The sequence below is a fragment of the Trachemys scripta genome, chromosome 13 (genome assembly GCF_013100865.1).
Source record: "Trachemys scripta elegans isolate TJP31775 chromosome 13, CAS_Tse_1.0, whole genome shotgun sequence".
NCBI lineage: Eukaryota > Metazoa > Chordata > Testudines > Emydidae > Trachemys > Trachemys scripta.
The window spans coordinates 14,613,449-14,630,090 of NC_048310.1; the positions used below are offsets into that span (position 1 = coordinate 14,613,449).

General features: G+C 40.1%; 1 protein-coding gene across 2 annotated transcripts in view; it reads left to right on the plus strand.

The window, feature by feature from the left end:
• The window catches only part of ADAMTS18 (ADAM metallopeptidase with thrombospondin type 1 motif 18), a 103,994-nt gene that overhangs the window by 52,016 nt on the left and 35,336 nt on the right, over nucleotides 1-16,642 (plus strand). For both annotated transcript variants that reach the window (XM_034788885.1, XM_034788886.1), the window contains 5 exons: nucleotides 633-770; nucleotides 2,134-2,287; nucleotides 3,364-3,459; nucleotides 4,423-4,571; nucleotides 11,191-11,363. In XM_034788885.1, the coding sequence (XP_034644776.1) occupies nucleotides 633-770; nucleotides 2,134-2,287; nucleotides 3,364-3,459; nucleotides 4,423-4,571; nucleotides 11,191-11,363 (710 nt within the window). The remainder of the gene's footprint in view (nucleotides 1-632; nucleotides 771-2,133; nucleotides 2,288-3,363; nucleotides 3,460-4,422; nucleotides 4,572-11,190; nucleotides 11,364-16,642) is intronic.

Sequence of the window (16,642 nt, forward strand, 5' to 3'; positions counted from 1 at the left end):
GGTTGAGGGATGTGCTGGCCGCGGCTTCCCGCCACCCCCATTGGCCCGGGACGGCGAACCGCGGCCAGTGGGGGCCGTGATCGGCCGAACCTGCCACGTCAGCAGGTAAATAAACTGGCCCGGCCCGCCAGGGTGCTTACCCTGGTGAGCCGCATGCCAAACGTTGCTGACCCCTGGAGTAGAGGAATGAGCCCACCACCTTATTTCGCATGGGCCACCAAACAGCTGGTAGATGATAATTGTTTCATTAGCAAACTGATGTGCAGGAAAGAGAACTTTATTAAGCAGGCTGAGACACTGATGTTACATGATGATGTTCTGGTGTTTGTGTACTGGCAGCCTGGGGGTTTGATTTATGTTCCTGAACCCCTGATGCCTCTCCAAACTAGATTTCCCCTGAAACTCAACCTTCTTTGTCCAGTTCCATGTACTGTACTCCAAGAATAAATTTCAATCTCTATTAACCTGGGCTTGACTAGTGACCATTTGTTGTGTTCATTTATTTCTGACTTGTGGACTTTGTTGATAGAATTACTGCTATAAAATAACAGCGTTTCTTTCCCTCTAAAAGCTGTCTCTTGTTTCTGGCATTTTGTTTCGGGTGCCCCTCTCATTTGTGGTTCTCTTTCTAGCTTTGGCATGATTCACGATGGAGAAGGAAATCCCTGTAGAAAAGCCGAAGGTAACATTATGTCTCCCACGCTTACAGGAAACAATGGGGTGTTTTCCTGGTCTGTATGCAGCAGGCAGTATCTCAATAAATTCCTCAGGTAGGTCAGATATAAGTCAGGATCTTCCAGAGGAGGGTGGCAACTTTTAGAATTGGCTTTCTGATGTAAATACTCATGATTAGAAATTAAAATTTTACTTTGGTTTTGTATTGGCCTTTTTCACAGAGATGAAATCCAAACCAATGTACTAGATGAGCCCACAAACTTTGGTTTGTGTGGGACATAAGTGGTACTATAGGCCTTTGTGCTGGCTCTCTTCATAGGAATGAATTTCATCCTCTGTGAATATGCTGTAATATTCACTTGCATTTCGTTCTTTCCCCAAACGTTCTTGTCAAACAGGTTTATTAGAATATTAGTGAAAAGTGAATATAAAAGGGGTGCTGACAGGGGAAATGAATGAATATTTGTGGATTTTTTCCTGACTTAGTCATATCTGATTGTCATGCCTTCAATAAGCGTATTTTACAGAGCTGCTGAAAAAAAAGGTATTCCATTATTTTCCTAGCACGTTGGTACAAACCATGTATGCTGATAAAGGAGCAGCCTTTAGTTTTAGCATTTACGATCACCAGAATTGCAATCTCTGCAACATAAGTTTTTGCTTTTATTACATGAACCCCACAATGGCATAATATGCATACATTGCCATTAAATATAGGAGTGGACACTTAGATACCAAATTGGTTTACCTGACTAGGGGAAAGGAAAGATGACAGAATTTGGGGTGATTTTCTCTGCCACAGTAAGTAATATTGCTATAGGAAAATTATTAATCCAAGTTGGGGCATTCAAGCATTTAGTATGGCCCAACAAACGCATAGTTGGAAGGCAAATTGTAGGTAGATTGAACTTCCATACTCATGGAACCACAAGCACTAAGGAGGAGGAATGATGGATAATAATATGCAATTTTGGCTTTAACATGTGCGCAATCAGCCAAAAACACATAATGCTGATTGGTCTCTCAACTAAAACTCTGTGGCCTTTTTGTATGGCCTTTCACATGAAGAAAACGCAGAAATGAGACACTGCACATGTGGGTTCTGCATCAGATCCTGTGTTGCACTTCTGGAAAGCGTAGTCTAGGGAGATCTCCTTGCTCTTGGTTACACTCACATAAGGAAGGGAGAATAGGAAATTGACACCATTTATATCTAATATTACCATAATCCTAAAGCCTGGGAATTCCTGCTTCCTAAAACTTTGCAGGTCAGGCTACCAACAAGAAGTCAACATCTCTTGGCTTCTGCAGCAAGTATTCTCATTCAGTGCATGCCTACAATGCTCGTGAAAGGTACTGTATGCAATAGCATGTGTTTTTGCTGTTCTGTAGCAAATAAAAGTCTTTTTGATTAAAAAGCTCAACATCATGATTAATAAATATATGTTCTCATTATAGTACAGCTCAAGCCGCTTGCCTGATTGATGAACCTAAACAAACAGGACAATATAAATACCCTGATAAACTGCCAGGGCAGATCTATGATGCGGATACCCAGTGCAAATGGCAATTTGGAATGAAAGCAAAACTATGCAACCTCAGTTTTGTGAAGGTACCTGTTAATATCTTTTTGACAAAGTTAGAACTGACATTAGAAGACTGTAATGTCCTATAACTGAGTGCGAGTACAATGAGCAACAAGGTCTGGATTATTTCTAAACCTGAAATTGCTTGGCATGCTTGTCATATGCTCTGAAGGCTCTAGCCTGTTAGGGAGTTCCATAACCCCAGAGGGAGCTTCAGAAGGGACTGTGCCTCTGAGATGCAAAATCTTTCCAGGATCCACAAAAAACCCAGGCTGAATGCACAAGCTTCACCATTCATTAGGATGCTACAGCATGCTCTTTTCTCCAGTGACCAGGGTGGTGTGGCTACAACTCAGGGGAAACTAAGTGCTCCAATTGTGTCACGTGTACAGAGGGTGCAAGGAAGGGAAGATTTTATATGTTCCTTCAGTCCTTATGCATTTGCAAAAAGGCCTGGCGCAATATAGCTCCTCTTGAGAAGATTATTCCAGAGTAATAAAAATGCAGCTTTCCATCCTTAGCTTTTTGATGTAGGATGTAGTCATATGAACCCATTATTTATGTAGGTGGCTGTTCTGGCCCCTTCGATTTCTTTAAGAAAGGTGTTCTGTTAAAATCACAATATGGTCATTCTGACGATGTGTTGTCATTATTAATTCTTATGGCTATGCTGCAACATTTGGGATTATTTTATGTTAACCAGCATTTTGCCAGGTGACAACAATTTTTTTATACACAGTCTTTCCAAACATTTCATGTGTGTTTCCAGAAAATTGTTTCCCTCCACATGTTTAGAAGGCCTGTAGAGTTGTTCCTGTTCTGCCCTTGGAGTTTTAATAGCTAGCGGTTCTTTTATAGTCTCACCTTGAAAAGACAAGAAAATAATCAGAGAACCAAACTTGAAAATGTTCTAGAAATATAAAGTCAGTAGACCAGCATGTATCATTATGCTATAAAATGTAGAACTAGTTCTTCTTTGTTCAGAAATGGGTCTAATTCATAGGGCTTTTGTGAGAGCAAAGGAATGCTTTGATGAAGTGTCACTCATGAAAAACTTCTGGACATCAGCATACAATGGGGGAATTCTCTGATTTTTTTCTAGGATATATGCAAATCACTCTGGTGTCATAAAGTGGGTCATAGATGTGAGACAAAGTTCATGCCAGCAGCGGAAGGGACAGCTTGTGGCATAAGTATGGTAAGTTATTTAATTAGTGGAGCTACAGTATTCTAACTTGTATTAGAATACAGTGGACCAACGGCCTGATCCAACTCTCATTTAAGTCATTGAAAAAAATAGAATGCTTTTAATAGGAGTTAGAGCAAGGCTGCAAATTCATTCCTGGCAGAAGCAGCATATATTTTACTGTAGCTGCTTCTGCCCAGAATGAATTTGGCCCATAGTCTATAGATGTATTATCTTTATTGATCAGCCTATTGGAAGGAGTCTGAGGATATGTTCATTTGCTTTACCATGACACTGTAATTGCAAGTATGAGAGATAATAATAATCGTTGCTATTGGTGCGTGTGATTCAATAATTACTGATATTTTATTTTACTGTAACATGTAATTTGTATTAGATATTGTAATTTTCAAGAGCCTGATTTGTTTCCTTGCTGTATTTGAGTATTTTTCTTCATTTCCCCCTTTCTCTTATTGCAATAACAGTAAATTAATAGCTAGAGGGGAAAATGGCCTCTAATTTTTATATACCCAACTCTGAATGTCTGGGGATGATTTAGAGGTGCTAGGCACCAACAGCAGCTGTTAACATCAGCTGGAGTTTTTGGTACTCATCACTTCTGAAAATCAGACAGAGTATCTGAAGTTGGCCATCCAAAATTGAAGCACCCAAAATTAGAGACCACTTTTTAAAATTTGGTCCTCAGTCATTTCGACATAGGCAGAGACTCAAAGCTAGACAAGTGCTAGAGTTTTTCTTTTTACCTGTCATCTTATTTATCTTGTTACTACCCAGGGCTCCAGTCCTGCTAATACTTCTGTGAGCCATCCCATTGAATTCAATGGGACTGCTAATTTATATAGAGTTAAATGGATGCTTAAGTGATGGCAGGATTGGCACCTGGGTCTTTTCTTCTCAGCAGCCTACTAGGTAGCACCAGCTGTGATGGGACATTTGTTGACATTCTTTTGACAGTGGTGTCGAAGAGGTCAGTGTGTCAGATATGGAGATCATGGACCCAAGCCTGTTAATGGCCAATGGGCTGCGTGGTCTGAATGGTCCAAGTGTTCTCGGACCTGTGGAGGTGGAGTCACCTATCAAGAGAGACACTGCAATAACCCAAAGTAAGACATTGATGTGGAAAGGTATTGTTTTTATAATAATAATTTCTGATACAACAAAAAAGGGGAAAGAGTAGATTTTGTTGCAAATTCACATGGGGATAGCTGCTTCTGAGACTCTCAGAAAGCTCCCCAATACACTGTGAGTAATCAGTTACAAATCAGTAGGATGGAGAGCTCTGAAAGAGGAAGGATATTCCGATATCAGGGACGAAGGGCCTGTCTAAAGCCCACTGACATAAGTGAATAGACACCCATTGACATCAATGGGTTTTTGATCAGGCCTGACTGAGTTTTAAATAGAACTGGTTGAAACATAGCAAAATGTTTAGAATAAAAAAGGGACAAATTTTTGGCAAAATAAATCCCATTTTTTGACCAGCTGTAATTTTAAAGTAGCTCTAATGTCTATTTTAATCTATACATTTTACTGTAATATTGTGTACATACTCCCACACGGCCTTCCCAGCTTTCACTAATGTATACCTTAATTGGCATTTCTGTCCAAAAGGCAAAGATTACATTGCTTTTAGATTGAAAAAACCCTCTCATTGCTTAGAATTACCATTTCAGATGAGTGATGAAGTGCTATCGATCCAGCATCTTTCCCAAGCATTCAATTCGGTTTAGCTTGCAGGGAAAAAAAGGTTCACTGGTTTATTCTGGATACATCTCTAGACAGGCATAGACACACATGCTCTCCATCGTAGTCAATAAAATGATTATTTAAACCATGGCCAATAAAAAGACAAAATATGACAGATTTTATATGAAACTGTAAAGTAGCATACACACCTACTATATAATGTTATAGTAGCAACATTCACACTTCACATTTTATATTATGGGAACATGTGGGTTAGTTATAACAGTCTCTGTTGCCCTTCAGTTAATGGAACTAATCCTTAAAAATCTATGGCAGCGCACTTGCTTAACTTTTTCTGTTGTGTCTCAGTGTTATTGGATAGACACAGGATTCGTGGTATATATGAATTCACAGCAGTCTCTAGACGTGCACAAATGGGTTCTCAATGGAGAATCACATATACATTTGAATTTTTTTTTAGATTGGTCCATTTGCGTCACAATTTTAATGCAGATAGATAGAGTTTAGTTTTTATGTTGAAGTTTCCATGGGATCTATGTATATACTATCTATCTACTTAGCCATACAAGAACTTGAGAAAAGAGCACTATCTCGGCACAGCACAGAATACAGAAGGGGGACCTCTACTAATTGAAATGTTTCAACTAGCTTGAGTACTTTGATTTACATTTCAGCCAGTGTTATAAGTAAACCATTCCAATAGGAACCATGTGTGACTGCAATATATTGTATTTAAACCATCATTAAGAAAGGTGTGTTATGGATTCTGGTATGAACACATGTTATGTTCAATGCCAGTACTTGATCTTGTCTCTGCCTACTCTAATTACATTATGCTAATGATAATTCACTTAGAGCCAAGAGGAGTAACTATAAATCTCTATCAGAATTAGACTTATGAAACCCCAACACTATAAAAAACACTGTCTACAGAACATCCTGTTCCAGGATGAACAAATACACATATAGATGTATTTCACATCCCTGACCAATAGTGCTTTTAAAATAAAGGTGAATGATTGGAAAGTAGTCGTTAACTAGTTGCAATGTGGAAACTGTATTCTGTGCATGTGCACATGCACGTAATTCTAATGATTCAGACTTAAATCTTCAAAATTCCTAACAATCATTTCTGTTTCCCAAATCCAAACTGCATGTGGAAAACTAAATTTGTTTCTCCCACTTTGATTTTTCAAAGGTTTTGGATGACACCAAGGCATTCAGCTAATTTAGCCTGAACTGTTGGTGAAATTCAGTCTTCAGCATCATGAGTATGCCCCTCTGAAGATTCATTTCAGCCCTCAAAATAGGGCTTCTAAATACATGGCCTGATTTTCAAAAGCATTGAGTCTCCAGTGAGTTCAGTAGGAACTACTGGATGTTCAGTGAGTTTAAAGATCAGATCACTTATTTGGAGCTTAAATATGAAGTAAATTTAGATTCCTGGTTTTAAAAACCTTTTCCTGTTTGTGTGCGCACATCTGTGTGTGAGTATGAGTCTCTTCCTGTAAATAATACCCAACCAATTCAATTTCCTTTTTGTTGACACTTGTAACACAGTCACTGTGGTCCTGCCCTAGAGTCTTTTGAAACAGTCTGAATGACAGTCTGAGTTAAGCATGAATTTACACTACCAAACACCTACTGAGGTCAGCTATAGTACACTGAGAGCTATGCAGATTTGCTAAACTCATTATGCTTGTATAAATTGCCACAGCATAATTTTAGAGATCTGGTTTTCATACATCACAATATTGTACAATTAAGATAGTTTCCCAAGAAATAGATTACATAATTTAATAGTTCAGCTGGGAAAGGGCCTAAATAGTGCCCAAGAGATTTAAGTTAATACCTAAATCATATCAGTGGGATTGCGTCCTACCTGCTTCATAATTGTGCACTGGTTGCTAAAATATTAGAATACAGTTTTAGGCATGTGCATAATAAAAAGATTAAAATAATAATAATAATAATGTATTAACTAAAACAACTTTTTATTCTTTTGTATTCAATTATTTTAAGAATGATCACAAGCACTGAAAATTTAAAGTAATGATGCAGTTTGAAGCAGTAACTAATCAAATTTTATAAGGACCGTGAAAGAATTCTATAGACCATTGACTTCATATAGGAAAAAAAGGCACGTTAGCATTGTAATACTATTAATAGCATTTGGGCCTATGCTGAAGTGTGCACATCTAGATGTAAACTATTACAAAATTTGAAGGAGTTTGGAGCCAGCACTTCGTGGTCTAGTTCAGGGGTCAGCAACGTTCGGCACGCGGCTCGCCAGGGTAAGCACCCTAGTGGGCCGAGCCAGTTTATTTACCTGCTGACACGGCAGGTTCGGCCCATCGTGGCCCCCACTCGCCGCGGTTTGCCATCCCGGGCCAATGGGGGCGGCGGGAAGCCGTGGCCAGCTCATCCCTCGGCCTGTGCCACTTCTCGCCGCCCCCATTGGCCTGGGACGGCGAACCGCGGCGAGTGGGGGCCGCGATCGGCCGAACCTGCTGCATCAGCAGGTAAATAAACTGGTCTGGCCCGCCAGGGTGCTTTCCCTGGCGAGCCGCGTGCCAAACGTTGCCGACCCCTGGTCTAGTTACCATTATTAACTGTACTGCATTGAATACCATCTCTGTAAAGAGCAGTGTACAGATCATTGCAGTGTATTGTTTGTATTCCATCTGTCAGCTTCAAGTGAATAGTCATCCCAGATCTTTTAATTGTTGTCACATCTGCTCCAACAAGGTATTGACTACATGTCTATTTGTTTTTGTTTTTTGCAGAAGATGTGACTTCATAATCAATCATTTAGCTACTACTGTAATGATGGAATGTGCATATGGTAACACATATATATATACACACCAGTAGGACTGCTTAACATTATTTTGAAGTAGGGGCATTGGCTTTGCTATCGGTATCGCAGACGGGCAAATTCAGTTAAGCCACACGAATAGTATTGTAATACCTTAGGTCTTTTTTTAAATGTGTTATTTATTAGTACATTTACTGGAGTCTTTGTGCTTGGACTCTGAGATGGTTTATAAATTAGTCTTTGGAGTCTATTCTCTGCAGCCCCTACTTCAAAACTTCTTGGGTGGTTTGGTATTCCCTTCATTCTTCCATTGTCTGAATCCAGAAAACACCTAGACATGTGAGAAACTTTACTCCTATGTGTGAAGTTATGAATGTGTGTGTGTGGATCAGGGCCTTCAATTGTAAGCTCTTCGGGACAGAGACTGTGCACTCCTATTTGTATTGTGAGATGTGTAGTACACTATTTGGTTCTGCTAAATAAACAAAACAACAATAATATCATTTGATTAGTCACATAGTAACAGCTCAGGGTTAGATTGTGATTAGCCCTAACTTAACACCTGAGTCCTCTTGGACAGCCCATATAAGGGCTTCCCAGAGGTGAAGAGTCTTCTAATTAGTTTCTCCCCTTTGGGAGTGACTCATTGATAAGGGGCAGAGACAGGTGAGGGGTAAGCAGAACCCTACCCATACCGTACCTCTCACTTACTCACTGACCAGCAGTTTGGTAGAGAGTGGAGTATTCCGCACCATTTAAAGGTCTGTAGCACAAATGGAAAACTAGAATGCTTCTCTCGGTGCTCCTCTAAGTTGGTGGAGCTTTTTACCATCCTCAAATGCAGGGCTGGGGCTAAAAGCCACAATCTAATCCTAAATTATTCTGTTATTTCGCTTGTTTGGTGACTTTTACTTGGGCAGGGACTTGCTTCCTTTCCCCCACTTACATATAGAGAGTCTTGTTCCCTAGGCCAGAGGAACTAAAATAAATCATACATGCTGTAAAGGAAAGGCATCTGAACAGAAATGAGAATGAGCCCAACAACTTTTCCTACTTTATTGAGGCAAAACTGCCATCTATTACACTCAGTCAACATGTATGCTCTCTGAGCTGAAGAATAGTTTTGGCTGAATTGAACGGCTGCCAATCAGGATGGGAAGCATGCCTTAGTTCACTATAGGCCCAGTGTTAAGATGGCTAGTAACGATTCTAGTCCATCCCTGGGTGAGGTCAGTGTAAGATTGTTCCCTAGAGCACATTTCCCTAGTGCTCTGCCCAGTTTTAAATGGGCTAACAGATGGATTTCCACCATTTCCTTTGAGAGACTGTTCTGTAGTCCAGTATTCACTAAAGACTTCTGAAAAAGCCAGCTATTGTATTGCCTTCAAAGCAGTAATGCTGATTCAAGACATAAAAACAGACTCCAGCTTGTTTTACAAATGTATGAGGATTAGAATGTGGGAATAAGCAAATAGTATAAAATATAATTGCAAAATGCACCTGGAATCTCTTATCCATATTTTACCTAGATGTCCACTCAGCATCACTCCACAATGGATTCAACAGGAAAGTGTGTTAACATAAGTTACAAGATATACTGGACGTTTATAATACAGTGTTTAGGGATTTAAACAAACTGCTCCCATTATCTTCGTTAGGAACTGTGCAAATACTGCACCAGGTACATTATTCTGAAAGTGTTTCCCATGATGTTTGTGTAACATAGCCAGGCCATTCACTAAAAGACCATAACATGCATTCCAAGTGTGTATTTTCCCTAACCTCTTAAACCATCATTAGACAAATGTATGCAGGTGCAGAATTGGAACAAAAGTCTACTTACATCTTTTTCACTAGAAGCCAGGCTAAGTGGAATAATACAAAATACTTGACAATGGTTAGGCTGCTGGTTTGCTGAGAACACAGCTTATCATACTGACCAATACAGTCAGATTGTTTCCTTGTATGTCCCTGTCCATCTGTCTATATCCATCTATTTTCTCTTGTATTATATTTAGACAGTAAGCTTTTTAGGGTAGGGACTGTTTTTTTGTTCTGTGTTTGTACAGCACCTAGCACAATGGGGTTCTGGTCCATGCCTGGGGCTCCCAGGTACTATGAAAATATAAATAATGCTAACAACAATAATAAAATCATATAGTTTTGGGCACAGTGGTATACTGGAACACTGCAGAATTGTACATTGAAACCATAACATCAGTAGATTTCTATGTAGATCTGCAAGGAATAGAGACGTGAGTGAATACAGTAATCAACTGATCAGCTCTGTAAACATTCTGAAAAAAAGCAAGGCTAACATTTTTAATTTGTTTATATTTATATACGCCCAACTAGCAGTTAAAAATCTGATTATATAATTAATATATGAATACTAGCAAACTAATGATATAGTTTATTTTTGTACTAGTCCAAATTTAGCAAAGCATCACTATTCAGAAGGGTATTCAAGTGCACAATTAAAGTCCATTGAAGTCAGTGTGCCTTAAACATGTGTTTAAAGTTAAACATGTACATAAGTGCTTTCCTACATCAGAACAACTGTGCACAATCCCTTGTTCTCCTGTAAGAGTTGAGCTGCTGGGTAATTATTTAAAGGAACATTTCTACATATCGTAGTTTTAACAATATCAGAATGCAATTGTTCATTCAGTGTATGTTTGATTACTTTTATGTTATCTGTTATTTTTTCCTTTATTAACAACTATTATGGTAAATAATTATTGTTACATACATGAGAATTCCTGGATCACAGTAAACTGAAAACTGGCATATAGCAAGTCAGTACATTGATACTGTTTACTTCCGCAGGTCAATAATTCTGAGATCTGTAATTGTGTTGACCGATCAGATGATACATGCAAATAAAAATACCCTGACTGGCGAGAGTTTAATTCAGTGAAAACAGTATTTACTTCTAGATGGGCACATGGTTCAATTGATATATAATGATCCAAGCAGATAGTGTTTGTTGACTACTTTGCTTGGTTTTGGTGATAATTAAAATTAATTGTATCTTGAGAGAAATAGTGACCTTTTGGGTCAATAAGTTGTGCTGTTTAGCTCAACAGAAGTCAATAGAATGGTGCTTCTTAATGAACTGTCATTGAATGTATTTAACAGGTGTCAATCACATCCACTTTTGGTTTTGCAAAATATTCTTTTTTCTTTCTTTGTAGGCCACAGTATGGTGGCAAGTTCTGTCAGGGCTCCAGTCGTATTTATCAGCTTTGCAATATTCAGTCATGTCCACCCAATAGTCTGGATTTCCGTGCCCAGCAGTGTGCAGAATTTAACAGCAAGCCTTTCCGTGGATGGTACTACAGTTGGAAGCCCTATACTAAAGTTGAAGGTAATTTGGCCATGGTTCTGATTGACAAAATAATTTGTGTGAGGCAGGCTACCTTGTTATAATTCATTGATATTTTCTGGGCCAAATGCAGCCCCTCTGTGAGTGTGTGGAAATCCAGGGAGACTTCTGTGGAGCTGCACGTGCTTTCTAGCAGGGTTGAATTTGGTCTTCAGTGTAACATCACATGTAAGAGCCTGCAAAGTTGGCTTTGATCGTGAATTTAGATCTCTATCCTCTGTTCCCTGACCATGCTGTCCCTCACTTTTGTTTGGGTTTGCTTTGGTTTTTTATTTTTGTTTTGTTTTAACAAAAAAAAAGGCAATATAAAACAACAAACCACCTTTTCCCACGAATTTCTCTATATGGGAACCACCAACTCCTACAATAACATGCCAGAATCTTCATTCATTTGGAATGTTCTCAGATTTCTAAATGTAACAGTAAATCAACCCTTTCGAGTTTCCTACTGGTATATTCTCATGAGAATTGTTGCTGGGGCTTTATAAGACTCATAGCTCAGTAAATATTCCTTCTCTGTTGCTCAAGTTTAAGTTTATTTTTCCTGCATAAGCCTCAATTTTGTAAACATCCAGTATCATTATTAGGATTTTATTGGGTAGTTAATAGCTACAAATGCTTCCCTGTAGTTTCAAAGCACAGTGAATATTTGTGATTGCTATTTCTTAAATGAAAGTGGCGGGTATATGTCATATTGGTGGCTGCTTTGTCTACAATTCACAGAAGTTGCCTTCAAATATTGAGAGGGCATACTTTTACATACATATATATTTTAAAATATGCTTTTATTTGTGGTCTGTTTAAATATTCTTTAGAGGATAGTCAACATTAGCTGGGAATACAGTGATTTAAGCCATCTTTATTTATACAGACATGTTATAAGTAGTTTGATTACTGGCTAGAAGCCTGCTTTCTGATATAGCCGTTGTGGGTGGGAGGAATGTGTAAAGTTAAAGAGGAGTGATCTAGTTGGCGTGGGTCTCAGAACTAGGTGGCAATGTCTATTGCATTAAATCCTTCATATGATGTATCTTGTTTAATATTTACTATCTGGTGACACATTTATGTTCAACAGATGGGCCAAGATTTTCAAAAATAGGAGCCTTAAGGAAAATTTTTTAAAAAGCACCAGAGGGATTTAGGAGCACAAGTACTGTTGAAAGTAAACAGGACGTACACACCTAAAGCCCCATATGTGCTTTTCAACATCTCCCCCTAAGTCTGTATTTAGACAGTGGACTGATTTTCAAAACTGCTGAGCAGCTTTGATCTTCAATGGAAACTTCTGGGTATTGAAAATTAGAATACTTGGGGTATGTCTACACTGCAAAAAACCACCCACCTCAGCAAGTCTAAGAGCCTGGGTCTACAGACTCAGGTTCACATCACAGCACTAAAAATAGCAGTGCAGATGTTCCTGCTGGAGCTGGAGCTTGAGCTCTGAGACATCCCACCCCCCTCTGAGTTTCAGAGCCCACGCAGGAATATCTAACACTCTATTTTTAACACCGTAGCATGAGCCCTGTGAGCCTGAGTCTGGAGACCAGGGATCTGAAACTCACTGACGCGAGTGTTTTTTTGCAGTGTAGACATACCCTTAGTTAGAAGCCTAAACGTATATTTAGCAGTCTAACTTTAGGCTCCTGTTTTTTGAAATCTTGGCCATAGTGCTTAATATTGATAGTAAGTGACTCAATAATACTGTCCAGTCTATGAAAAGCAATCATTATAATATAATTATTGAATTTTCCAATACAGAACCAATCAATTCCCTTGTAGGCATAATGTGTGTTCTGTGTATAAGAAGGACTTGATTGCCAGCTAACTGTGTGTAGGGATGGCCCTATTTCAAATGGCACCCCAAGCGAGGAGTGTCTTTGGCGCCCCTCTCCCCCATTTATTAAACTTTTGAATACCATATTTTTTATTGCATTTGTAGCCCATTTCACAACTTTGATGCACAACTTGCATGCATGATTTATCCCTGTCATACAAGACAATACATTTGCATGCCAGGATCTGTAAATCTGTATTTATGCATGCCATATATAAGCAAATAAAAAAAAAGTTTCCTCTAATCTTATAGAAACTTTTTAATTTTAAGAATAGCTGAAATGTACTAACATCAAGAAATTGAACTATGCATCAACGTTGGATGGACCAGTATTAAATAGTGTTACAGTAGGTGACAGCCTTAGAATGTTAACCCTAGTCCTTTAGTTCAAAAGGTCTGTGTTATTCTGTTTATTTTCCCATCAAATTTGCCCCTTGCTGCTAACTAGATTGCAACTGAACTTTTCGCTTCCTATACTGAGCTCCTGAAGGCTTCTTTGTAGGCATCTTTTACTTTCTACAGGGGAAAACAGACAGCATTACGGAGAGCAAAAGTCTGTGTTCCGCTGTCTTAAAGTCATCAAACATTACGTGTTAAGCATGGCAAAAGTAGTAACAGTATTTCTTTTATTTTGTTACATAGATAGAGGTTCAATAGAGATCTCTGGTGTCTCATTAAATATCTCCTTTATGAGTCACTATTTGCACTCTTCAAATTTTAAAACACAAGTACACTTTCACAATTACACAGTAAAACAAGGTTCACAATATCACATCTGGGCTCTCACTTCACTTCAGTTAGTAATTATATCTCACTGACTGACTGGCTATTTCCTGCCCCTTGTATACCTATGAGGGGATGGCTGACAACATTCTAGGAGGTTTACTCCTGTGGGAATTCTGCACCACTGAGCATGCACAGAATTCATTGCTTTCCCACAGAAAAATGACTTTCTGACAGGGAAGCAGCAAGAGCAGTCACGCACCACTCCCTATCAGCACAGGTACAATGTTTCAGGCACCCAGAGCAGCCGACAGAGTGGTAAATCACCACGGGGCTGGGGACATCCCAGCCAGGGGCTCCTACCTTGAGCCAGGATCAGCAGCTAGTTCCGGCTGGGCTGGAGAGGATAGGACTTCCTCTTCCCCTGCAAGGAGTGGCTGGAGCTATGACAGACCCACCCCCAGAAATCTCCCTCAGCTGCAGGACGCTCAGCATCCACCCCCCGCTAAGCCTCAACTGGTACATCCAGAACCCCCTAGCCCTTCATACCTGAACCTCACTCCAATGAACCTCAACCCCTGCACCCAGACCCCCCCTACCTCTGGACCACCCACCACTGCACCACCCCCTGCATCACCCTGAGCCCCCACTTCCAGACCCCCACACTACTGACCACCAACTAGCTGCACCCAGACCCCCACCCCACCAAGCCCCACTCTCCCACACCCAGACCCCTCCACTGAGCCCCAACAACCTTCACCTGGAACCCCCTGCAGAGTCCCATTACCCCTGCACCTGGAACCCTCCAACGAGCCTCTGTGCATCCAGATCCCCCCACACCTAGACCCCCCGTGAGCTGCCTGCACCCAGATTGTCCCACACAGAATCCTCTCATCCCACACCTGGATCCCCACACACTTCACACTTGGATCCTGCCTGGTTGAGCCTACCTGCCTCACACCTGGTGTTTCTGGGATAGGCCCAGGTCTTGTGCTGTGTTAGGGTCAGGTGCAGCCTCACCGCTGAGTCCGTGTCCTGGGGGTGGGGAGGGCTGCAGGGTGATCTTCCACCTTCATGCAGCCAGTGACCTGTGCCATGCTGGAGCCTCTGAATTGATTTATTGACAAATAAAACTTGCAGAATTTTGAAATATTGTGTGCAGAATTTTATTTTTTTTGGTGCAGAATTTTTAATTTTTTGGTGCAGAATGCCCTCAGGAGTAGAGGTGTGAGGAAAATGTAGTTCTCAGAAAGTCTGGAAGGTTCCATGAGATTCTACAAAGGTCCCCAAAATTCTAGGAGGTTAGTGAAAAATGAATCCAAATATGGAACACCTGAAACATGTTACTTCAAACATTCTATTTTCCCTTTTGTATCTAACAAAGCCCGCTGTCCCCGCCTCAAGCCCAGCACCCCAGGTGATCAAATGGGTCACCTGCCCCTAAATCTGGTGCTGGCTGTGTGGATTCCTTTGGGGAAGAAAATGTCTTTTGAATTGAAATGCCAGCCCGCAGTCTTAGCTTCCAAATAGGCTGATCATTTGTGCCAACTTACATGCTCTCTGTTTTTAATTGAAAAGTTAAATGAAAATATTACAAATCCCCAGCCAATCTTTCTTAATAAGAAATGAAACTTGAAACTGTGGACAAGTGGCTCTGAAATTTGAAGCCACATCAGCAACAGAGATTGGAGAGACTGAAGCAGAGCTAATGGAATTTACATGTTTTCATAATGGTATTGGATTTTAATTATATGTCCATGTGGATTGCCAAATCCATGTGTTAATTTAAAATAACAACATATAACCTTTCGTATTTGTCTGTTCTACCCATTCTGGGGTCCTAAAGACATGATAAACCACTCAAGCATGATCCTTATGGTTTCAATTGTCACCAAGACTGCAGGGTGGAATTCAAGCATCATAGGTGTATAATAAACATTCCATTAAACCCTAATATGAGTTAGATCAATACAGTCACACAGGAAATTCTAGTAACCCACCATAGTTATACAATAATTTTTCCTGACTGATCACATCACATGCAGAGTTCATAAAATGTATGCATAGCTGCATAGCAGCTCCATGTCTATCACAATAGTACTTTGTACCTCATTGTGTAGAACATAAGAACAGCCATACTAGGTCAGACCAGTGGTCCATCTAGCCCAGTATCCTGTCTTCTGACAGCAGCCAATGCCATGTGCCCCAGAGGGAATGAACAGAACAGGCAATCATCGAGTGATCCATCCCTGGTTGTCCACTCCCAGCTTCTGGCGGTCAGAGGCTAGGCATACCCAGAGCATCAGATTGCATCCCTGACCATCTTGGCTAATAGCCATCCATGGTCCTATCCTCCATGAACTTATCTAATTCTTTTTTGAACCCCATTATAGGTTTACCCTTCACAACATCCCCTGGCAATGAGTTCCACAGGTTAACTGTGCATTGTGTGAAGTAGTACTTTCTTTTGTTTGTTTTAAACCTTCTGCCTATTAATTTCATTGGGTGACCCCTGGTTCTTGAGTTATGTGAAGTACATAACACTTCCTTATTCTCTTTGTCCACACCATTCATGATTCGGCCATCTCTCCCCTTAGTCTCCTCTTTTCCAAGCTGAAAAGTCCCAGCCTTTTTAATCTCTCCTTATATGGAGAAGCTGTTCCATACCCTTAATCATTTTTGTTTCTCTTCTCTGCACCTTTTC